Below are 26421 nucleotides of genomic sequence, written 5' to 3' on the forward strand. Positions count from 1 at the left end.
CATAATTAGGAGTCAAAAACAGATATGCTTGTAAATACAAAGAGTGTCCAAAGAAATCACTTTTAATCTGAGATTTCATTTGGAATTTGCTTGCCTCATACTTTTGCCCAGATTCAGACCTGCAGCCCCGTGCAGAGGGAAGATCTCAGCGTAATGAGTCCATAAATTCTATGTAGAAACCTAAGGAAGCCACAGAGCTCCTGATTACATCTTAAAATGACATGGAGGCACATAGGTTTTGGAACACAGATACTGAAAATCCTGGTTTAAAGAATGGGAGTTCTCTTTAAAGCTCGTGAATTTAAATACAAAAGACTTCCAAATTATCTAGCCCAGGCCACCCCTCTCTACTCCAGATTCATATTTCTAACTTCCTACTCAACATCTCTACTTGAATATCTTATAGGCACCATTCACTTATCAACTTTCTCCCTACAAACTTACTCCTTCGACAGTCTGCTCTTTCTCATTAAATTCCATCTACATATTTCCAATGCTCAGTTCTGAGAACTTGGTTCATCTTTGAGGCCTCTATTTCTTTAACATCCACATGTACTACATTAGCAGATTCTATGAGCTCTGTCCGGAATCAAACCACTTTTGCCACCTCCACCTCTATCATCCCTGTGAAAGTCACCATTATATTTCACCTGGATCATTAGAGTGGCCTTTTTGCAGCTTCTCTCTCCTCTCCCCTCATCCTCCTTCTACTCCAGGTCTGCAATCCCAGACAAAACCAACCAGGTCTTATTAAACAAAAGTCAAATTATCACTCACATATTAATAATCTCTCTATAGATTTCTATTTCAATTCAGCTTGAAGGATTTCTGAACCTCCTCTTTGAAATGCTATTCTTCCAAATAATGCCATGGTTCCATTCTTCTTCACATTCAAGTCCTTGTTCAAATATCTCATCCTTGGTACGGCCTCCCTGTCCACCCATTTAATATTGCACCCCCCTGCTTCCACACCCCTTATCTCTCTTCTTTACCATTTCATAATTCATACACATTCCCATTTTTTTTACATACTAGAGGGTTTTCTTATTTATTATCTGTCTTCACCCTTTAGAATTTATTATCCCACAAGGCAGGGATTTTTGCCTTTGAGTTGTTGTTTTTAGAGTGATATACCTAGCTCTAGAACATTGCATGTCAAGTAAGTGTCCGGTGATACAAACTTGTTGAACTAATAGATAAAAGCATCAGAATCATCTTGATATGCACAAGTGCAAGGATTGTTTAAACTGCCAATGTCCTTAAAGGCCTGTATCTATGACGTGCAATAAAGTATCTATAAGATAACATCCAATGATTTACTTAAAAGATCATTGATCATGGCTGGTCCTATTTTGCTCTCTCCTGCTGACACTAATTTTTATAGGTATTAGTCCTGTCATCCATCATGACCCATATCAAGGTATGACTGAAAATATCTGTGACATTGGCTGGTTCTAAATTCTGCGTATTTTTTGTTCTACAGTCAATTTCAGTTCTGGTGGTCCCTTCTAAATGGGTGCAAGTTGGTTCAGAGTTTCCTGCCTAAATCTTTGCTTAGATAAAAGTCACTGCCTCAGACTGCCTTGTTCTCTTAATCTAACCAGCAGCCAGGCACTCATCATTCTAAAGAGTAAAGAATGCTCATCAAGTTTTCAAAAAAGCAACTCAGGCTACCCATCTTGGAGCAATGTTCCTTTTGCTTAAATTAGCACAAGTACTTAAAAAATATATTTATATTGATTTTTAGAGAGAGGAAGGGAGAGGGAGAGAAAGAGAAATGTCAATTCAAGAGTGACACATCCTTCAGCTGCCTCCTGCACACCCACTATGTGTGGGCTGGAGCCACAACCCAGGCATGTGCCCTCACCCTGGAACTGAACTGGCAACCCTTTGGTGAGGATGACCACTGAGCCACACTGGCCAGGGAACTAGCATAAGCATTCGATTACAGGAGAATTAAGTGGCACAGGGAAACCCTAGAAAGGTGGGATTTAATAATACACGCAAGCATATAACATGAAAAGAAGATTAAAAATTAGCTAATGTAAAAAAAAAATAAAGATAAATCCTGATTGAAATATTTGTTATATCACAGATGGCAAACTGTGTGGCAGAGGTGCCTTAAAAGGAGGGGGAAAAAATTTCCAAAGTATGGTATTCTAGTTAACATATTCCTGAGAATCTCAAGTTATACAGCGCTACCGTTTTCTTCATTCAAAGACTATTCACGGTGCTTTTAGTGCCGGTTTGAAAGTATACTACAATTGTCTGGTGACATCAATTTTGATTTTCAGCTGAATGCTTCATACTCACCGCTTCCCGGTTGGGTAGAACCGAGAGCAGGAATGGCCATCCCAGGCGCAGTAAGGGTCCCTGGCCAGGCAGCAGTCGGCGCAGGCTGTGCCATAGATGTGGCAGCGATGCAGAGACACTTGGGAAACCCCTTCGTTGGAACTCACATACAACTGTTGCTATGAGAAGAATGATGATGATTTATTTCAGATACGGAAGTTAAAAGGGGACTTTCAGCAGGAACACATTATAATATATGCCCACAGACCCCTGGATTCATTTTGAAACTAGACTGAAAACAAGAAGCAAAGTCCAGAAGGATATAAAGCCAAAATAAATAGAATTTTTTTACGTTAATATGCCTATAACATTACCACTTTCCTGTTTAAAGGAAAAAGCTCAGAGTACCATGTAGAATGGTAATGTGTTTTAGACATTGGGATTCATTGTTCTCTCAGATTTGAGCTAATATATTACAGATTTAAATTATGGTGTTTGCTTTTTTCTTTGAATGCTGTCTTTTTGCAAAGTACAAGGCAGCTTTCTTATTCTTCAAGTCTGGCAACCCATCACGTTGTAAATTTGAAAAAATGAAGTCTAAAACACAAGACATTTTTAAGTTTAGAAGAAAAAGTAGATAGTAGTATATAAAATAAAAAAAACATTTTTCACATGCCTTTGAAAGTGACATATTTCTTATTAGGTGATTTTCAAATTATTTAGGAGAATATCTACACTAATAAAAGAGAAACATGGTAATAAGCATACGACCGCTAGCCTTTTCATTGGCTAATCAGTGAGTATATGCAAATTAACTATCAGCCAAGATGGCGGCCGGCAGCCAGGCACTGAAGCGAGCATGAGGCTTGCTTGCTGCAGACTCCAACGTTCCCCGCCTCACTTGCCGGCCTCTCAGCTGCAACTCTAAGCAACTATGTACTATGTTGCAAATAAGAAGGTAAACAAAACCCCAGAAACCAGTGGACTGAAACCCAGCCGGACCGAAACTTTGTATCAATGTTTTCAGCAGCGAGGCCTCAGAGCTAAAGCTGGCCCAGAAATAAAAAAAAAAAAAGAAGAAAACAAGGAGCAGTTGGGAGCTTTAGTCACTCGCCACCTGGAAAACAGCCCTCAGCCCCTCACCCAGACTGGCCAGGCACCCCAGTGGGGACCCCCACCCTGATCCAGGACACCCTTCAGGGCAAACCAGCCGGCCCCAACCCGTGCACCAGGCCTCTATCCTATATAGTAAAAGGGTAATATGCCTCCCGGCACCGGGATCAGTGGAGCAGCGAGGCTCCTGGCACCGGGATCAGCGTGACAGGGGGCAGCGCCCAAACCCCCTGATCGCCCTGCGGCTCTGTGAGTGACAGGAGGCGGGGCCACAACCTCCCTATCCGCCCTGCTCTGTTAGTGACAGGGAAAGGCGCCCCAACCTCCTGATCAGCCCTGCTCTGTGCCTGATAGGGGGGAGCTCCCCAATCCCCTGATTGCCCTGCGGCTCTGTGTTTGACAGGGTGCAGCACACCAACCCCCTGATCGGCCCTGCTATGTGCATCACAGGGGGCGGCGCCCCAACTCCCCAATCAGCCCTGCTCTGAGCCCGACCAGGGGCTGCACCTAGGGATTGGGCATGCCCTCTGCCACCCGGGAGCAGGCCTAAGCCAGCAGGTTGTTATCTCCCGGGGGGTCCCAGACTGCGAGAGGGCACAGGCCGGACTGGGGGACCTGGCCCCCCCCCCCCCGAGTGCACAAATTTTTGTGCACTGGGCCTCTAGTAAGTATTTATAAGTAGACATGTCTTAAACTTTCTGTGTATCCAGAGCTATTCAGCACCCTAAGTCATAAATAAAGATTTTATCCTTCTTTTGTAGGGTGTCAGGAGTTTTTATGATACTGCTCTAATTCCGTTAGCCTAGCATAAAGTGGTTCTCAGGAATTGATGGAGTAAGTTTCTAATTGACGCTAAATATTTTACGAAGGACTGATATGTGATTCAAAGTTAGCATAGCCTCTCTAAGCTGGATCTTGGATACATGTACATACACATTCACACACATGTGCACATACACATTCATCTACACATACTATATATATATACATACATACATATATATACTACTTAGAATTAAATCGGTGGGGGCATCATTGTCCAGCAGGCTCTGGGGGCATACTTCTGGGATTCAAACCCTGGCTCAACCAAAATTTTGCTGTGTAACTTTTCGGAATCTCAGCTTCCTTTTTTTTTTTTTTAATTATATTTTATTGATTTTTTACAGTGAGGAAGGGAGAGAGATAGAGAGTTAGAAACATCAATGAGAGAGAAACATCGATCAGCTGCCTCCTGCACACTCCCTACTGGAGATGTGCCCGCAACCAAGGTACATGCCCTTGACCGGGATCGAACCCAGGACCTTTCAGTCCACAGGCTGATGCTCTATCCACTGAGCCAAACCGGTTATGGCCTCAGCTTCCTTTTTGCTAAAACGGATAATAGAGCATGTACCCTATAGAGTTTTTGTAAGAAATGAATGTAACAGCTAACTCCACATAAAATTTTTAGCATATTTTCTGACCCTATGAGCTCAATGAATGTTAAATAACAGTAGTAGTAGAGTATATTATCAATTCATAATTTTTCTTTCTTTTTTTTTTTTTAAATATATTTTATTGATTTTTTACAGAGAGGAAGGGAGAGAGATAGAGAGTTAGAAACATTGATGAGAGAGAAACATTGATCAGCTGCCTCCTGCACATCTCCCACTGGGGATGTGCCTGCAACCCAGGTACATGCCCTTGACCGGAATCGAACCTGGGACCTTTCAGTCCACAGGCCGATGCTCTATCCACTGAGCCAAACCGGTCTTGGCAATTCATAATTTTTCAATTCTGATAAATCATTTGAATCACACCTCACTCTATATCTAATGTAAAATAATTTTTTATTCAGATCTATTTTTTTTCAAAAATTTGGCTGAAAAATATTGATCCCAAGTTGAGACATTCAAACCATAAGAAAACAACTGCATGTTTTGATAATAATCATTTCTCTAACAATATTTAAAGTGGTGCTTACTTAGTACATTAATAAATAACACAGTGAATGCATCAGCTTCATTAAAATTTTTTGAGGGAACTGGTTTATTTGAGAAAAGGATACAGATAGTTTCATTTTAGAAATTCTTTTTTTTTAAAGTAATTCAACTATTTTCTGCTGCATAGAATGCAAGAATAACTTAGAGAATAAAAGTCCATAAAAATGACAATAAAATAGTTTGAGCACTAAGGAAGGTACTAATTCATGATATTTAGCCTGGCCCGTGTGGTTCAGTTGGTTGAGCATCTACCCATGCACCAGGAAGTCATGTTTCCATTCCCAGTCAGGGCACATGCCTGGGTTTTGGGCTCAGTCCCCATCAGGGGTCATGCAGGAGGCAGCCAATTGATGCTGATGCATTGATATTTCTTTTTTTTCTTTTTAAAAAAAAATATATTTTATTGATTTTTAGAGAGGAAGGGAGAGGGAGAGAGAGATAGAAACATCAATGATGAGAGAGAATCATTGATTGGCTGCCTCCTGCACACCCCCTACTGGGGATGGAGCCGCAACCCAGGCATATGCCCTTGGCCGGAATCGAACCTGGGATCCTTCAGTCCGCAGGCTCTATCCATTGAGCCAAACCAGTAGGGCAATATATTTCTATCTCTCTCCCTTCCTCTCTCTTTCAAATCAATAAAAACATATTTTTAAAAAAATTCATGATATATAAACATGTGTATATATACCTATAATGTTATCATTGGCAATTTGTAGTTCTTTCACACTGTAACAAGGCAGTATGCAGTTGGGCAAATGAAGTCCCCCCAAAATCAAATAATTACCCTGCCCTCTATCTAATTAATTTAATGAAACATTTGTAATTATCTACATTTTAAGGTGTTGAAAGCATTTAATACTCAGTTTTTTTCTGTGTGTATGTGTGTGTGGTATATTGCAGTTTTATGGAATGGACTGTGAACTACAAGTTCACAAGTTGAATTAAAAGTTGAAACCTGTAACTGTATAGTGAACAACTACCATGCCATACAAATGGCTTCATGTTCATTTTGAATTTTGCTCTAATACTTTCGCTTTCCATTAAACTACAGTAAACGAAGGGTTTTCCTGCTGCTGACTTCAAAGACAATTCTGACTAGGACTCAGCTCTCCAGGGCACTGGGAGAAATGATAAATGGCTTCTTGTTACTTGGGAAAATGTTTGTTATGCACCATACAAACATTATTACAGATGAGATCTTTAGTTTTGTTTTACTCTATTTATTTTTCTTCATAAATTTAGTCGAGTGAAAACTAGGACAAGACTGACTGTGGATTACTTGTTCATCTGCATCGGACCAAATACGGTGAAGAACACCAAAGTTATGTCATCAGTTGTGCTAACACATAAAACCTTTCTTTATTCCCTATTCCAAGAAAAATGAGTCTCAGGCTCCTACAAACAGCAGTTACCAAAGAACCACGTTATTTCGGGCCATTTATATAAATTAATTTGTGAGAAACGCATTGCCTTGTAGAGGCAGAAACTTAGCTCAGTGAAGTTAGAGGATTCATTTGTAATTTACGGTCAGGTTAAGATTCAAACGTATGCCATTCCTGCTCTTAAGCCTTCTCCACTTTTTATTATACTGCTCTGGCCCTTACAATGTTTGCTTTGGGGTACCATTAGGGGTGGACATGTAGAGATTAGAACGCACTTTTCTGTGATCCTTGTATATTTGCATGTGCAGGCACAAAGGAGAAGGTTAAACACTGCTGGTAATCATAGTCGAACACTTCTTCACCAAATCCTGAATTTGGTTATGGCTTAGATTGGAAACATTCAGATTTTTTTTAATGACATGTATAATCCTAAAAAATAGCATTTTCTTAAAAACAAGCTTAAAAATGCATTTCGTATTTTAAACAAGTGACAGAATCAGGAACTCAAAAGAGGATTAATTACTCAATCTGAGCTCCTGAGAATGTGATATTATAGTGGCCCAACATTATGCTAAATCCTTTCTTCAGAAAGGTGTTTTTTTTTTAATTTTTTATTTTGGTTGGCTTAACACACAGTAATATTTGAGCATAAAGGATATACAAAATGTTGGGCTATCATGCTGTACATATGTGTGTTTTGCTCTGATGGACTTTTGTACAAAAATAAACCTATTTTTGTCTCCACTACTAGCTAGTGAATTCTACATCAAAATTGAAAGTGATTTCATGGTATTCTGTAAATAGTATTAATTATTATGCTAATATTAAAATAGATTTTTCAGAAATTATAAATACACTTTTTCATAGTAGTAAAATTTTTTACATGCAAAGAAAATAAAAATGGGGTTGGTTTTACCTTTTTAGATGAAATTTTCATTGTTGTTATAGGAACATGATTCTGAAAAAAGAAAAATATTGTTAGTTGTTCAAATAATCATTCAAAATGATTTTGCATTCAAAACAATTTCTCTTTTCTGTTGAAATTCAAGAAAACATTATTTCTCTCTAAATGTGTATATATATATATATATATATATATATATATATATATATATACTTTCAAAGTCCAGCAATACTTGTCTATAATATATTTCCTCTGGGGGTAAGGATGGATTTGTTACACAGATATATGCCTAAACTAAAAAAAAAGTTGCAATTATAACACATATATCAATATAGTCATTAGAAAAAAAAATGACAATTTGAGAGAACTGAAAAAAGCGTATCTTGGAATAATGAATCCAATGAGTAACTCAGGATTGAATCTGGGTATCTGGGTGGGGGACTGTGGAATGGTACCCCATCTTATTCCACACACAGCACTCTGCATAAGACACAATTGTTCACCTGACAAAAGTTGTTTTGGAAAGAAGCATTTATTAGCTTGAACCATACTTATTAATTCTTTTTGCTGCAAAGTAATGTTGTCAGGGATCTGCTTTATAAAATAAATATTGCTATTTTAAGAGAGAGAAGGAGAGATAGAGAGAAAAATACACTAATTCATTGCCTCCTGCATGTGCCCCAACCAGGGATCAAAGCTGAAATACGGGCATGTGCCTTGAGTGGGCATTCAACCCCTGGCTCTCGGTGTTCGATGCTCCAACTAACGGAGCCACATCAGGGCAAGGATCCTCTTTTAATAAATGTGAACCAGTTAAAGAATCTAAGAATTTTATGAAATAGTAATCCTTTTTGAAAGCCACTCTATTTATAAATTTACTTCTTAAATATTATTAGTTACTTTTAAAGATTAAGAATTAGATGTGATAACCTAATGAAAGTCTGAAATTTTACTTGATTAACTCAAGTGGGAGCAACTTTTCAAAATCAACTGTGCCCACAATGATTTCACTTTCTGAAGCTGTATGTTCTAACATTTGAAATATAAAATGGCAATATCTCTAAACACTATTGTAACAAGTTTGGCTCATTGCTTAGAAATACACACACATACAGGGAAACCATAAAAATCTTAGAAGACTCCATAGGCAGCAAAATAGTAGACATATGTCATAGCAATATCTTTACCGATACAGCTTCTAGGGCAATGGAAACTAAGAAGGAAATAAACAAATGGGACTACATCAAAATAAAAGGCTTCTGCAGAGCAAAAGAAACCATCAACAAAACAACAAGAAAGCCCATTGCATGGGAGAACATATTTGCCAATGTTATCTTCAATAGGGTTTAATCTCTAAAATTTACAGGGAACTTATACAACTTAACAAAAGGAAGATAAACAATTCAATAAAAAAAATGGGCAAAGGATCTAAATAGACACTTTTCGAAAGAGGACATACAGAAGGCTGAGAGACATGAAAACATGCTCAAGGTCACTAACCATCCAAGAGATGCAAATCAAAACAACAATGAGGTACCATCTCACACCTGTCAGGATGGCTATTATCAACAAGTCAACAAATGACAAATGCTGGTGAGGTTATAGAGAAAAAGGAACTCTCGTGCCCTGCTGGTGGGATTGCAGACTGGTGCAGCCACTGTGGAGAAGAGTATGGAGTTTCCTCAACACTTTAAAAATGGAACTCCTATTTGACCCAGTAATCCCACTTCTGGGAATATATCCCAAGAAACCAGAAACACCAATCAGAAAGGATATATGTACCCCTTTGTTCATAGAAGCACAATTTATAATAGCTAAGATTTAGAAACAGCCTAAGAGCCCATTAGCAGATGAGTGGATTAAAAAACTGTGGTACATCTACACAATGGAATACTATGCTGCAGTAAAAAAGAAGGAGCTTTTACCATTTGCAACAGCATAGATGGACCTGGAGAGCATTATGCTAAGTGAAATAAGCCAGTCAGAGAAAAATAAATATCACATGATCTCACTCATATGTGGGATATAATGATCAACATAAACTGATGAACAAAAATAGATCCAGAGACAAGGTAGCACTGAACAGACCATCCAACCTCAGAGAGAAGTCAGGGGAAGGGGAGGGAGTAAGAGATCAACCAAAGGACTTGTATGCATGCATATAAGCAGAACCAATGGACACAGATGGGGGGGAGGGTAAGAGCATGTGCCGGGGGGTGGGGGTAGTCGGGGAGTTGTCAATGGGGGAAAAAGGAGACTTATGTAAGACTTTAAACAATGAAGAATTTAAATTAAAAAAAGAGAGAAATACACACACATACAAAAGAAAGTATTGCAACTTATATCCATGTAGGCAACATCTCAAAGTTGCACCTCCAATTCAAGTAAAGTTTAGGGACGCTGGACATATTTTCAGAAATTATTCTGAACAGAGGATTAAAATAAGAGATCGTGGTTCTGCACAGTACATGAAACGAAGTGCCTGGTTTTGAAAAGTTCCATTGAGTTTCCGGCAGTGTATCTGTGGGACCCTTAACTAAGGCATTTCTCCATTTGAATGCATTATTTCCTGATGTGCCTCTCCCAGTACAGCATACACACCCAATTATTTTTACCTCGCCTCAGAAAATGTGACCCAAACACCACGTCAAAGGCAGTAACTGTATTTGGTAACTGTATCTCTCAATTCAGCCACATCAGTCACTGGCACACGCATGCATTTTGACTGGCTCCATTTTTCCACCGAGAGTTTATTCTTTGTGATGATAACACTGGCCTAACTCATCTAACAGACCGTAAGTAGTTAGCACATGATCAGAAGGACTCACGTTTCTTTAAGACCTTGCCATCACATACATGTTTGAGTTTGTGTCAAGCTCACTTAATTAACATTTCCTGACTGCCTAAAAAAAGGTATTTCAGAATTCAAAATGAAGTGCTACAATATGGCATTTTTGCTATCTTCAGGAGAAGTTCAGAATAAGGTACTTTATATTATTTTGGCTAGCCAAGTTGTCCCTGCTGAATTGAATGAAAAAAAATTATATTTTATATATAATGTGAATCTGGTTAATCTAGTGAAACAATTTCTTTCCAAAGCAAGCATAGAAAAGGCACTTGAAAGCATGTGGTGAACATTTAATGAGCACGATTTTAATGCACTAATCACAAAAAGCTTATGACAAAGTGAGCTAGCATTCAACACTGTCAACTTAATAACATTGAACAATTTCCCGGAGTTCCTCACATTTTATATTTGATTTGATTAAAAATATTCCTTCACATTGAAAATGTGTTAGCATCATCTAACAGCAGGCTGTCTCGATCACGTATGTGCTTATAAATTCAATATTTTTGGTGACTGTGGTAATGTATATTAATAAGTCAACACATTCTGAGTCCACTAAACTAAGCAAAGCAGCTCACTGGACTAACAATAGTCTGCCCCTGAGTTCTGACATGCTACTTTTACTTAGTTATACACTGACTCCAGTCTTTTGGTGTCCGTGGGCCAATGTTTCTTACTTGTTTTAGTTGACAATAGTGTAGAATGCAGTAGAATTGATTCCACATCAAAGTTTCATTTTGATCCTAACAGATCCTCTGTGCTTTTACCCATCTTTTCAAAGCAGATAAAAAGGACACACTGAACTTGATGACCTACACCTTAAGGAGAGAAGGGTGTGCAGGGCACCACAGATCTGCTCTCCAGGCTCACAGGTACATAAAGAATCGGCACTCTGCCCTGGCCAGGTAAGATCTTGCAGGACTCAACTTCTCTCTGTGTGCCTTTGTTGTTGTTGTCTTTCTTTGTTTAAAAGCCAAATTCAAGAAAGAATAATACAGTGAGATCTAAAGTTCAGAGAGAACATAAAATTTTGAGTGATAAAGAGACAACATTTGTTTTACTTAATTAGGGTGACATTTAAATTGAAAACAATAAAAAAGGAGACAACAAGGCAGTTTATCTTGAAATTCCTGGCTAAAAAATATGAGAAAGTTTATCTAACAATCAATAATGTGAAAGCATTTGGGTTTCAGTGGTTTGTGAAGCAAACGATAAAAGCCCTTTCAAGGCAAATCTTCTAGACCTTGACCACAGAACTCATTTTTTAAAAATAATGATGAACAAAATTCTTCAAGTTGTGATGATCGCTGAGAAACACTAATCCTTTTATGTTAAGATAGCTTGAAATGCATCAAAACACTTCAGAAAAATGTTTGTTCTATATTTCTCATGTTATCTGGTGTTCCTACCCTCACAATTTATTACATTCTTTATTTGATCTTTTATAAGATATTATTTTCCTCCAAAGTGTCTGTTAGATGAAAGAATTCTGTTCATCGTGCATGTTCAGAGACTAATAGAAGAGATGTTCAAACCTTAAACACTTCCAGCTCCTCCAGAATGAGCTCGCTGCTGGCAGAGCTGTTAGTCGGAAGAACCACCACCTTCTGCACAGTGCCCCGATCTAAGTCAGAGAAAGAACAAGGAGATGTTACAAGTCCTGTTTTGAAAGGGTGAGAAAGACACTTAGACATAAGATTACTGGCTTAGAATTTAAAATATTGTTCTTACATCATATAAACATTACTTTAAGCATTAATTATGCCACACTATGAATCAAATATATTTTAGGTTGAAAAGAAACCAGTTGAGATTTAGCAATGTGGGATTAAAGCACATTTAAAAAAAATACATTTTATTGATTTTTACAGAGAGGAAGGGAGAGGTATAGAGAGCTAGAAACATCAATGAGAGAGAAACATCAATCAGCTGCCTCCTGCACACCCCACTGGGGATATGCCCGCAACCAAGGTACATGCCCTTGACCAGAATCGAACCCGGGACCCTTCAGTCCGCAGGCCGACGCTCCATCCACTGAGCCAAACCGGTTAGGGCTAAAGCACATTTTTGAGTGATGATTTGATCAAATAACAATACATTTCTTCCAAAATATGTTTCTAATAAAATAATGAGATCATCTTGATCATCAAGGCCTTATTCTTTTTTTAAAAATATATTTTATTGATTTTTTACAGAGAGGAAGGGAGAGAGACAGAGAGCTAGAAACATCGATGAGAGAGAAACATCGATCAGCTGCCTCCTGCACACCCCACACTGGGGATGTGCCTGCAACTGAGGTACATGCCCTTGACCGGAATCGAACCTGGGACCCTTCAGTCCGCAGGCCGACGCTCTATCCACCGAGCCAAACCGGTCAGGGCAAGGCCTTATTCTTTAATGTATAAGCATGAACTTGTGAACTTTTAATTTGGAAAGGTAAATTACCACAGATACTGGAACACTTTGTAATTCTGTTGACAAATGTCCATGAGAAGAGTTAACTTGCACTGAGTTGTACAGGACTTTGCAACTAAGAATCACTTAGTGATGAAACCACAAATCACACATCTCACATTTCAAATTGTCCGTTTTTCTACATGAAAGACCCTCTTCATGCTTACAGTTTCTATTTTATGAACTTAATTAAAAGACTCAAACTAATTCTTAATGAAAAATAAACTGTACTTTAAAAGGTTACCAACTAAAATATTAAAACCTACTAAAAATTTTAAAAACGTTTATATACACAAGAACAAGATTTGGAGATTTTTCCAGAAAAATCCTTAAATCTTGTGAGGATACAAAGTATCTGATCTTAGAAGCACCTGATCTCACAAATTTCAAACTACATCCCATAACTTAAAATTCATTTCTTCAGCCAAACTCAAAAACAAGCAACAATACCAAAGCTTTGCAGGCTCTAGGTGTAATTTAAACACTTTAAAAGTTTTAAATTCATTAGCTTCCTTGGAATGAGCCCTGGTAACAATCTGTACTATTCTCCTGGAAAGTAAGTAATGAAATTATATGCTGGAAGTGAAAAAAACACTTGAGGACGCCACATAGAAAGGTCACAATTGAAAATTGATGAATGTGGTTGAGATGTTTCCCAATTTCTATCCAGAGTTCATCACCAAGAACAGTGGAAACTTTGCAGAAATAAAACATGACAAAAAACCTAAAATGAAATCCTGGAAATGAAAACAGGGCAGGGTGTGTGTGTGTGTGTGTGTGTGATGGATGAGGGTGTAAAAACATCTTTGTTTTAGGTCCTGCTATCAGAAAGGTCATACTTTTCATTTTTTAAGAAGTCACAACAGAGTTTATGGGTCCCCGCTGCAGCTTGCAGGGATCACTGCCATTCCACATGACAGCAGTGGCCTCTTCCCCGAGGAGAGACTGAGCAGAAACTGTTGAACCATAACCCCAAACAAAACTACATGAAAGGAGATCTTGATTACAGGAGTTCCCAAAGATAAAACTATCAACCATGAAAATGATTAATAAGTATTCTCAAACGGGACAACTGGCTCTTAACTTATTATGAGAGAAAACTTTATATAGATCACCATTTCTTCTGAAAGAAGCCATAGCAGACATACTTTATTCATGCCATTTGTAAAATATTACAAAAATATTCTGTACAAATGGTCTAAAGAAAGGCAACGTAAAACTTGCTTTTTACTTATTTGTAATCAAAACCGGAGCACCCCTTTTTATTGGTTGTCTTCCTATTTTAGTTTTGTTTGCTTGTTTGTTTTGCTGCTAATGATGAGTTAATTTCTATTTCATTTTGATACTATTAAAGGAAAATACATATATTTTTTATCAAGTAAAACTGAATGTGAAGTTATGTGAAATTCTTGCAAAAATATAAGTATATATAAGTATTGGTAACAATACTGAAAGTGAAGCTTAAATAAAATCATAGAAATGCAAGCTCTACATACAGAAACAAATATTTATTGGATGCCCATTATGTGAGTGGCTCAATGATAAAAATGTATCATTTAAATCTGCCTTTCAAGAAAAGAATATCCATTTTAATTCTTTTACATTTCCATGTTTAGACTTGTATTGGTACTTTAGGAGCTTGCATTTCTGCAGAGCCCTTTATTACCCTGATTAAGTTTTAATCAGTGCATAACAAATGAACACGTTTGTTCCTATTATAATTACACATATCAAAAGTTCTTTATGCATAAATTGAAGTCATTCTAATTTGTGGTTTTAAATATGAATGGGAGAGGTTTAAAAATCCCTGTATTATTGTTAATCATCACTATTAATAATGGTTAACCCAGGTTTATGGACATTCAACTTACATAGTTTAGGGCATTGTTTGGCAAACTGCTGCTCGCGAGCCACATGCGGCTCTTTGGACCCTTGAGTGTGGTTCTTCCACAAAATACCGACTTCTGCGCATGGGCCACGAAGTTTCAATTGTACTGTACCTGCGCGCCCACACGTGGTATTTTGTGGAAGAGCCACACCAACGGGCCAAAGAGTCGCATGTGGCTCGTGAGCCACAGTTTGCCGACCACTGGTTTAGGGGGACTTTCTTTAAGTAAAATAATACAAAAATACAAAAACAGAGTTGTTTGAGTCTTTCCCAATAGGTAAAAATGAGAAACTTTAAAACTATGATAAATCCACTGCTGATAATTAGCCTAATTTTCTAAAAAAAGATTCTATAACACTGGACATATTCTTTGTGATATATTCTTTTTTTTTTAAAATTAAATCTTTATTGTTCAGATTATTACATTAGTTACTCTTTTTTCCCACCATAACTCCCCTCCACCCAGTTCCCACCCCACCCACCGCCCTCACTCCCCACCCAGTGTCCTAATCCATAGGTGCACGATTATTGTCCAATCTCTTCCCTCACCTCCCACATCCCCCCCCCCCCCCAGAATAGTCAGTCCATTCCCATTCTATGTCCCTGATTCTATTACAATCACCAGTTCATACTGTTCATCAGATTATTTATTCATTTGATTTTTAGATTCACTTGTTGATAGATGTGTATTTGTTGTTCATAATTTGTATCTTTACCTTTTTCTTCTTCTTCCTCTTCTTAAAGGATACCTTTCAGCATTTCATATAATACTGGTTTGGTGGTGATGAACTCCTTTAGCTTTTTCTTATCTGTGAAGCTCTTTATCTGGCCTTCACTTCTGAATGATAGCTTTGCTGGATAAAGTAATCTTGGTTGTAGGTTCTTGGTATTCATCACTTTGAATATTTCTTGCCACTCCCTTCTGGCCTGCAAAGTTTCTGTTGAGAAATCAGCTGACAGTCGTATGGGTACTCCCTTGTAGGTAACTGATTTTCTTTCTCTTGCTGCTTTTAAGATTCTCTCTTTGTCTTTTGCTCTTGGCATTTTAATTATGATGTGTCTTGGTGTGGTCCTCTTTGGGTTCCTTTTGTTTGGGGTCCTATGCGCTTCTTGGACTTGGAAGTCTATTTCTTTCACCAGGTGGGGGAAGTTTTCTGTCATTATTTCTTCAAATAGGTTTTCAATATCTTGCTCTCTCTCTTCTTCTGGCACCCCTATAATTCAGATGTTGCTACGCTTGAAGGTGTCCCAGAGGCTCCTGACACTATCTTCGTATTTTTGGATTCTTTTTTCATTTTGCTTTTCCGGTTGGGTGTTTTTTGCTTTTTCGTATTTCAAATCTTTGACTTGATTCTTGTGATCCTCTGGTCTGCTGTTGGGAGTCTGTATAATATTCTTTATTTCAGTCAGTGTATGCTTAATTTCTAGTTGGTTCTTTATCACAACATCGAGGGTTTCACCAGTCTTCTTGAAGATCTCACTACATTTATCGGCGGCTTCTAGACAGTTCTTTAAAGATCTTAAAAGTGTGGTTTTGAACTCTATATCCAGCAGTTTGCTTTCCTCCAATTCTGTCGTTTGTGTTCTATTTCTTTGTCTCGGCATTTTTTATGCTTCACTGTGTTGATAGAGTGCCTTTCTGTGCTAAGTGTCCCAATTACCTGAGGTAGACACTCTTGGTGCACCCCCTTGTGGGCTTTGTGCACAGTCTTGTTGTGGTTAAGCCTTGATTGTTGTAGTTATCACTGTGAGGAATTGACCTCAAGGCCAATTGGCTGTGGGAATCAGCTGTGTCTGCGGTGGGAGAACTTCTGTGCTGGAGACACCCCTCTGGGGCTAGACTTGTTTCGATGGGGCTTTTGTGCTCACTGAGTCTGCCCCCTGAGTGTGTCTTTTATGGTTCCACGGAGCTGCAAGCTGGATGGTCCCACTCTGACCTCTGGGCTTCCTGGCTCCTGGAACTCTAGGGAGGTGCTAATCTAGTTTTTGCCTGAGGCTATCCAGCAAAAGCCTCCCTGCAGGGCTTGGGTGGGGCGGGTCCCATGGGATCAACAGGGCGGGATTAGCAATTATGGCTGCTCTCAGTCTTGCCCTCAGAGGCTCTGCTTCTCAGTGTCCCAGTAGTCGCTGCAAGCCCCACAGAGAGAAAGCTGCCCTAGGGTTCTGAGCGATGCCAGACAGTCCCGCTTCTCCCGTATGAGTGTAGGTCCTTAGAGACTCGCCCGGAACTGGAGCTCAGAGCCTGAGACTCCCTCCTGATTGAAAACGACAACCGCGCCCTCAGCCTCCAGCCCGCTCCGCATGCACTCCGAACCTTAGTATTTTACTTCAGCACTGCGCCTCCTCTGAGCCTCGGTATGCTTTTCTCTTTCCTCCTAGTTGTAGAACTTCCACTCAGTCAGCTTTCTCGTGGTTCTGGATGATGTCCGTTCCGTCTTTTAGTTGTATTTTTGAAGTGGTTGTTTGAGGCAGCAAACTCCCGTGTTTACCTATGCCGCCATCTTGGTTTCTCCGTGATATATTCTTTAAGTGATATATTTGTATGATACATTCTTTAAATCAAAGAAGTTCTGGTTATCTAATATCTACAATATCTTATTACTACAATTTTATCATTCAAGATCACTCTTTAAAAAAATGTTTTTATTGATTTTAGTGAGAGAAGAAGAGAGAGACTTCTCCATTGGCTGCCTCCTGCATGCTCCCCCACTGGGGATCAGGCCTGCTATCCTGGCATGTGCCCTGACCAGGAATTGAACTTATGACCTCTCAGTGCGTGGGACAATGCTCAACCACCTGATCCACATTGGCTAGGGCAAGATCACTCTTTCAAGGGCCAGCAAAATGTTGGAATATTTATTTTTTCAATTGAGTATAAGCAGACCTACCTCTTTGTTTTGTTTATTCACTGGACTTTCTTCTACCCCTACCAAGATTATACTCATTTTGTTTTTCACATCCCTCCAAGTTTATCTTTCTACGCTCTATACTTTTTCTCTGTTCTAAGCATGATCACTCTCTTCAGGCATACCTTATTCAAATTAAAATCCAAATCACATTCCCTGTTTCTTTGGATACACTGTAGTTTGGCATTATTGCATTTGAAAGTGGTGCTCAGAATTATACAGGTTTTTTTTTACGATGATGCCAGATCTCAGCGAGACTGGAATACTGAAGACATAGCAATAGTTCTAGTAAGTCAGTCAACAACTTAGGTGACTACACAGACTCTCTAGGACTTGGTGCCTCAGAAACAAATATCCTAACTCTGGTGTACACCATTTACAAGCCGCCACTTTGGATGTCTTTATATTTCTGCTCCTGTTACAAACTGCCTGATGCCCACAAGCTCTAATTCAGATTCTCAAGAGACAGATTTAATTTGGTCCAACTTAATCATGACTAACGCATATCATAAACCAATACTTAGTAGACAGTTCAGTTATCAAATGCTTAAGTAACATTTAAATCTGTTGTGGTGCTGAGAAAGAGTCATATATGGAATTACCCATGACTCCTCCCTAATAAGATGGTTTCTTTCAAAAAGCAGTCTTGGTAGACACCTATAGTTGTTTTTTTTTTTGAAAACAGACTCAAATCCTTCACTTCCCTATATAGGAAGTACTTCTGACATATCCTTGGGACTATATTATCCACTACTATGTGAATAAATAGATTTGGATAATCTTCTATCCATTTTCACTCACTGATTCAATGTAGTATTATTGAACACTTTCAGTGCGTCAGTCATCAGATCAAGTATGTATGCAGAGATAAATAGGCACAGTCCTCAAGATTTCACAGTTTAGGATTTATGGTTTTTTGAGTATTATGTGTGTTCCCATTAATATGTTAGTCACTAAAAATATGCATTTTAGAATGTTTATAAAACTCTCAATTCATTATGTCCATATAAAGCTGTCTCTGTGTCCTTTAGTTTGAAGATGATAATGTAGTCATCAAATGTCTTTCTTCTGAGGGTAGTAAGAATGGCATTCCTTGAATGTACTCACAACATGAATCATTTTTAGTGCACTGCAGAATTGGGATATTGTTTTTACTTCCTTGGGAAAAGCATCATACCTACAATAGAGTTACAGTGAAATAGATTATCATCCTTTTTTCCTTAAACCTGTTTGCTTGTGTGTACATGTAAATGATAATTATACCTTTTGTGATGGATGCCTGTTACTAAGGCCTACCTAGAATCACCTCCCCTTCTTTTAATAACATGCTGAGACCTTTGGGAAGCCGCCCCCTTTTCATTTACGTCTTCATAGTTGAGGAATGGTGTAACACTCTCCAGCTCAGGGAGACACACAGGACTGGGGCTGGTCCTAAAGGGCATTCCTTTGCCTGCGATTCATGCAGGAGTGAGCACAGAACAAGTCAGGGCGAGTGCTCCCTGAGAATTAGATAAGTGGAAACCTCTTTCTTTCCGAGTTCAGGGCTGTCACAGACATAAATCTGAAGATGTTGGAGCCATCCTTGCTGCCATATGCTGAGGATTTATGTTGTGAATATATTCAAGGAATGCCATTCTCACTACCCTCAGAAGGAAGACATTTAATAACTACATTTTCATCTTCAAATTAAAGGATACAGAGATGGCTTTATGTAGACATAAGTAATTGGGAGTTTCACTGACATTCTAACATGCATATCGTCCAATGACTAACATTTTGATGGGAGCACACATAAATCCTGACATCATTTTAGCACAGATTCAACTATGCCTGAGGCTGCCTCCTGCATTTCCCAGTGAACACACAAAAAGGAAAAAACACACACATTTTTAAAAAAAAAACTAGTTTGAGTAAGGTGTATGGGGTCACTTTCAGTGGAAATAATTCTAATTAATAAAAGCTACATGAATAATACATGGAAAGAGCTTAGCATGATGTCTGCAACATATTATGTCCTCCATAAGTGCAAGTTATTTTTTATTTGTAGTTCAGCCACTTACTAAACTTTTGACATTATTGGAGTCACCATTTTTAAAATTCAATTTCCTCATCTATTCGGTATAGATAATAGACATACCTTGAATACATTCAAGCACTGTTACATAAATCAAGCAAGATGAATCTTATGTATTTTGAAGAATGTAAACCTACACACAAAGATAACACAATAGGCTCACCAACCCACATCAGTGATTTTAATTATCTTTTGTTTCGTTGAATTTTTAAAGAAATTCCCAGATGAGCTTCTTTTCTATTTTATATATTTTATGCAACCTAAGATTTTTCTTTCTAATGTAAGGAGCATAGTAATATTATCCTTAAACCTTTCCACTGTCTCCAGACAAGAGAACAGCTTGTATTTATAGCACAGGAAGTGCTGGCTGTCTCAAACAAGTGATCAAACGTAGCTCATTACCCAGCGGGTCATTCCAATAGTCACTTGTATATCTAATCTGCTGAGTCTCATTTAAACTATAGTCCTTAGGGGGTTTCCCTAGACACAATTATAATGAACAGTTTCAAATATGAAAATCAAGGCTTATATGTGATTAATAAAATTATAAAAATATCCACTTAATCTGCAAACATTACAATAATAATAAAACCTAGAACTGGCATGGATATAAGGAAATAGGTGTTTTAAAACACTTTGGGTGGAAATATAATCAGAAAAACCTTTCTGGTGGGCAATAAGGCAGCTGGCCACGATGGACTAACTAATGCCAGAATAGGCTAACTGCAGTTAACAACTATAAAACTGGACAAACTGTATGAGGTAATTCTTTCTAGGAAATGAATAACAGCACAAGATTAAAATAAGGGAAACTCATATGAAAATCTCTCTGATCACTCAACTATCTGCTTGGGAATAATTTCCCAACAGAGGTGTAGGAAGCTGGTGTGCAAGTAGTGCGTAGTGGTCCCACTGAGATGAGGAAAATTTTGGGCAGCAGAAACTAATGAGTTCTGTGGCACATAATATCAAAGAGAGGGAGCTGCCAAGAAAGTGGGTTCCAAAGTCCCTGTAGAAATCTGCTGTGAGTCTGTAGCAGATTCCTGGCCTATATATTTGCAGGATTGAAACCACTCAAGGCTTAACAGACTGCAGCTGCTATAGGGAGAAGGGAATAGACAAATTATAGGTTCAACAGTTCTGGGGAAGAGCAATTCTTGGTGAAGTTGGAGTACCCTACCACAGCAGAAAGACCTCATTAATACCTTGTTAAAACTTTTGGCATTCAGTCGACACAAGAAAGGCTGAGCCTAGAAGAGTAGGTGCCACATTCTAGAGTAAGACTTATGTTAAGCCTATCCTAACAAAACCTGGAACTCCAAGATCTAATAAGACATACAAGAGAGAAAGTTTGGTCTTTAAACTAAAGTACAAAAACTGAAATGCAATATTAACTCCATAGACTTAATAGTAGAGATTGAAAGAAGAAAGAGTCAATGAACTTGAAGTCAAAGAAATAGAAATTACCCAGTTACAAGAACACAGAGAAAAAAAGATTGAAGAAAGTGAAAAGATTTTTGGGCATGTGACATTTTCAAATAGTCTAATATATGTGTAATTAGAGCTATGAAAGGAAAATAAGGATATATTGAGGAAGAAAAAATATATGATAAAATAATGGCTGAAAACTTCCCCAATTTGATTAAAAAATGCTATGTTGAAGATGTAGGAATTCAGTGAGACCCAAGCTGAACCATACCTAAGCACATTCTATTAAAACTTCTGAAAACAAAAAATGTAGGAAAAAAAAAAACAACAACTTCGAAAGCAGCCAGAGAAAAAAGACATGTCATGAGAACAAGAAATATAATTATTGCTGACTTTTTATTAGAAACAATGGAGGTTAGAAGAAAATGGAATGACGCTTTTTTTTTAAATGCTGGGGGGAAAAGAGTTAATCCAGAATTCTATATCCAGGGGAAATATTTTTTAAGAAAATGAAGATGAAATAAAATATTTTTTAGACAAATAATTTTTAGGAAAATTTTTGCCAGCAGATCTGCATTTGAAGAAATGCGAAAGGATGTTTTTAATCTGAAAGTAAATAACACAAAAAGGAAACTCGAGTTTATAGTAAGAGTAAAGAGAACCAGACATGACCCTCTTTCCATCAGAGCTGGTTGATTGGTTTGCAGATGTTTGTCACTGCTGCAGCCAGTTGCAAACATAAGAAAAATTGACATAAGGACAAAGGTTTTTCCTACTCCCTGCTAAGGAGAACAGAGGCAAAAACTCAAAGAAAGGAGCTGGCGCCCTGGTCAAACCACATCTAAAACCACCCTATTATTGTGATTTTCAGTTAAATGAACTAATAAATCTTTAAGAAAAAGTCATCAAACAATGACATTTCAGAGAATTTTAAGTGAACGTACTAATAAAATAAAACACCACCCACCCCCACCCAAAAATAACCCAGCAGAGCTACTTGTGATATGTGACGAAGTGAAAGAAAGTCAGTATTTAAGTATAATCCTTCTATATGAAAAGGGAATTATAGTCTATTTTAAATTCAAGAATATTATCTTTGACTTGCAATTCTAAATTTCAAAAAGTGTTTTGTTTTTTTTAAATTTTCTTTGGAGGTAAAATCTGTCCTGACTTGAACTTATTTGGCTACAAAACCTGACCTGCATTTACTTGACACTATTTATGGTCTTTATTTATTATAAGTGGTTTGAAGATTTCTGTCTGCAGAAATAGTACTGTACATTTCAGGGGGTGTGGCCCAAGGTTCTGAAGCCATTTACCTAATATATATGCACATATTATCTTTACACTTTCAAATACTTCTGAATCCCAAAAGACATTTAGTTTCAAATAAGAGAATATAAACAAGGATTGCTTTTCTTTACATTTTCTTTTTTTAAAATTTATTTTCCACATTAAAAACATAAGCATATTAAATTTAAACAACAGAAGTAATAATTAAAGAAATATAATGAAGCAAAACTATAGCTAAAAATCATGTTGTAGTTAAAACTAACATGACAAAAAAGAAAGTAAATACTCAAAGCAGATCTATTAAAGCTACTTTGCTAATTCAGGACACTGCCACTGAGCCTGCCTAACAGCAGTTATCTTAGAGGGGAGACAGCCAGTCAGTACCATTCCCCCATATGCTGGACACTGGGTGTGCATGTAACTGTGCTCTGCGATGGCTTTCTTTCTGCAGTCAGCTCTCAGGAGTAGATATCCACTCTTCATTAACAGCCGAGTCAATGGCAGTTCATACATCACTATTGAAAAAATATATACCTACTCTCCCAAACCTACAATAGTGTCATCTATTTTCATTTTATCCATTCTGGGTTTACACTTGCAAATGGTGTGCACTTGAGCAAACCTGCCTCCTGCAATACACTTTATTTCTCTATAAAATGTGGATATAGTTTTTGCCTTACATACCTGACGAGGCTGTTCAAGATCAAAGGAGAGCACATATGTGAACCTTCCTTGTAAACTTTACAGACAGTATAATTAACTTTCCTTCCACAGTCTGAAATTGTCCTTCCATATTCCCACTCTTGACTTCTGACAATTGGCTATTCTTATATACCAGTTCTTTACTTTTATCTGTAATTTCCAAACAAATAAAATGCCTCCAGTACATTACCAGCAGACCCATCTATGATCTGTCATTACATTTTTTTCTCTCAGTTTTTCTTACTATAGTGTACTCAAATTTAAGTAATAGTATAGAATAATTATGTACACTTTTTTTTGCCTGTTTTCTTTCACAAGAAAATGAACTATATGAAAGAAGAGTGCTTATGTCTAGTGAAAAGAATAGCATGAGGATTCCTAATCAAAATTAAAAAATATTTATGAATGCATATATACATAATATATATATATATATATATATATATATATATATATATATATATCTACTGTGTAGGTACATGTGCATATGTACCTGCTAAATGCTTACTAATTTCTAGGCAGTACACTCAGGGTTTTACATAGATCATCTCTTTTAATCTTTAAAATAAGGCCATAAAGTAGTATAATTAAGGGAACTAGTGTTAAAGATCTTACATCATTTGCTCAAGGTCATAGAACTACTAAGTATAGAGGACAAGATTTAGACCTAGGTCCTTTGAATGTCAAACCATGTTCCCTAATTCTTACCCTAGAATATATCCAAGAATAATTTATTATAAACATTCTAATAAGTTATTCTGTATTTAACAAGGTTTGGGAGAAATCCCAACCAAAATCATAATTGGTCTTTATGAGGATGATCTCTGGAAATTGTAGTTTGCTGTGTCTCACTGCCATATGCTTAACTTTATAGGTAAGCACACACATGCTTATAACTATTACTGCTGTAGGAAGTTTTAAATTTAGACATTTAATAGGTAGATTGAAAAGTAGACATGTAGGGCAAAGTTGAAACAAAAATCTCAAGGCCAATTACTAAAATGGCAATTATACAAGGAGTGACTAAATTTTAAGTTTTGATTGAGTTGAGGCTTATCAAAAAAATCAGAAAACAGCAAAATGTGCCAATTAAAAAATTTGACCTAATTATTTATTCAACTGTCCTCATGAAATACATCTGCTATATCTAATGTAGCAAAATGTGTTTAATAAGTTTACAATATAATGTCTGTTTATTATGGTTCTATAAACTAATTTTGTCTGTGAGGTTTAAGAAAAACATATAATTTAATATCAGACTAAGTGATATTCTATTAATATATATAGATTATTATGGTTATTTCCTGGTGATATAGATAAAGAATACTCAAATAGGATCTCAGAAATCACTAAAATTAATTGTTTTATAATTTAGTAAATTACTAAAATGTACAGTATCCCTTAGTGCATTATACCATGAATCTTTTACTTACATTTTGAAAACAAAAAAATGGACTTACTTTAAATAATGAAGGTATATGTCCTATGTAAAGTTTTACTGATGCAATACAGGATGCAACAATTAAATTTCCAAAGATGCAAAATTGAAGTTAATGCTTTCTATTTAACCCTTTATCATTTGGGGAAGAATTACTGAGTTAATAAATTTTATGCTCACAAACTAACTGTTTTCCTGCACCATTATTTAATGAGATAGGCTGTCTTGCATTTGTTTTCAAAATTTAAACCACATACGGAAACCGGCCTGGAACATCCACTTAAGTTGCTGGGCGCTCAGGCAGAGAGAGAGGGGCACCCCCTCCTCACCTGCTTCATTGGGCACCTCCCAACCCACCACTGACTTGCCCATGTGAACCCCTTCCTACTGCCTCCTGTTCACCTCTCATTCTTTCCCCTGGCGTGGCTATTCTCCTCTCAAACATTGCTGGTCGGTTAGGATACAGGATAATGAGGCAAGCCGCACAGTACAGGGACATTCACACAAAACTACCACATCTGACAATCTCACCGCTGCTCCTGTCCTGCCGGCCACTCTCTTTTCTCGAGTTCGCCATGATATTATTTCCTCTTGTTCTCCTATTACTTTCATGATCACTCTTTCTCCATCTTCTTGGTAAGTATGTTTTATTTTCCTACCCCTTAAGTGAGCTCCCCAGAGTAAAATTCTTATCTGCCTAGTCTCCTAGAGTGACCTCAAAGAATTGTCATGGATTCAGCTAACACCTCCATTGCCAGTGACTCCCCTATCTACACCTCCAGGACAGCCTTCTCTACTAAAGTGTTATCCATAATAACACCCTCTTGGAATTATCCATATCGATGGTCTAACAAATTTTTAACTCCATGTGAGACAGACCTAGTCTTGAATTTAATTACTGTTCCTAATAGCTTCTCAACCTAAGAAATCCATTCAACCTCTCAAAACCTTAATTTACACAACTTCAAAAGGGTGTCAATAATTCTATCTTAATAATTCTTGCTGTGAGGTTTTAGAAAGATAATGTCTCTAAGGTAATAAATTCAGGCTCCCATTACCAAAGTGACCTATCTAAAATACATATTGGCAAAAGGGACCCACGATGGCTGCCGAGGGGACAACAGACTGCAAGATAGTGTGTGAGTGAGAGAGCGAAAGGAGAGTGCGTGGACATGCGGGGAGTGTGTGTATTTGTGAGTGAGGGACAGCTATATTCCACAGGCCTGTTGGGGACTGGCGGACCAGGCTCCCCTGGCTGGGCAGCCTCTACTGCGGCTGAAATCTCTCCCAGAGTGGCCGGCTCTGCCACAGGGACCACACCATCTTGAAGGGGAGAGCGGCTGTGATCAGAGCCCCAGCCTTACCTTCACCCGGGAAGACCTTGGATACCTCCTGGGACCCTACAACCACAATTCCCCGGGACCAGCTGCCTCAGCTGTGAAACCTCGAACACCAAGACTCCAGCCTCCCCAGCCGCAGGCACCTAAGAAGTTTGTCCAGGGGGAGACAAAGTGGTGCCAAATACGCGGACAGGTCCTGCGCCTTCTCACAGAGAAGATAGAAGGAACAGCTGAATCGAGTAACATCCACCCCAAATCGGCGAATTAAACACAGCTGGTGAGGCAATCCCTGGATGGAAAGGTCAGAGGTCGCCTAGAGAGCGCTCTGCCTCCTCAGATTCCTCTGGGTGTTTGTTGGTAGGGCATTTGTTCTT

General features: G+C 38.0%; 1 protein-coding gene across 1 annotated transcript in view; it reads right to left on the bottom strand.

Moving 5' to 3' along the window:
* The window catches only part of SEMA3C (semaphorin 3C), a 169030-nt gene that overhangs the window by 14153 nt on the left and 128456 nt on the right, over window positions 1-26421 (bottom strand). Inside the window, exons 13-15 of the mRNA XM_070424142.1 lie at window positions 12060-12148; window positions 7689-7730; window positions 2314-2471 (exon numbers count right to left, since the gene is read on the bottom strand). Of these exons, the coding sequence (XP_070280243.1) occupies window positions 2314-2471; window positions 7689-7730; window positions 12060-12148 (289 nt within the window). The remainder of the gene's footprint in view (window positions 1-2313; window positions 2472-7688; window positions 7731-12059; window positions 12149-26421) is intronic.

This window comes from Myotis yumanensis, unplaced genomic scaffold (genome assembly GCF_028538775.1).
Source record: "Myotis yumanensis isolate MYYU_CA2020_CCGP unplaced genomic scaffold, mMyoYum1.0.hap1 SCAF_9, whole genome shotgun sequence".
In the NCBI taxonomy this organism is placed as follows: domain Eukaryota; kingdom Metazoa; phylum Chordata; class Mammalia; order Chiroptera; family Vespertilionidae; genus Myotis; species Myotis yumanensis.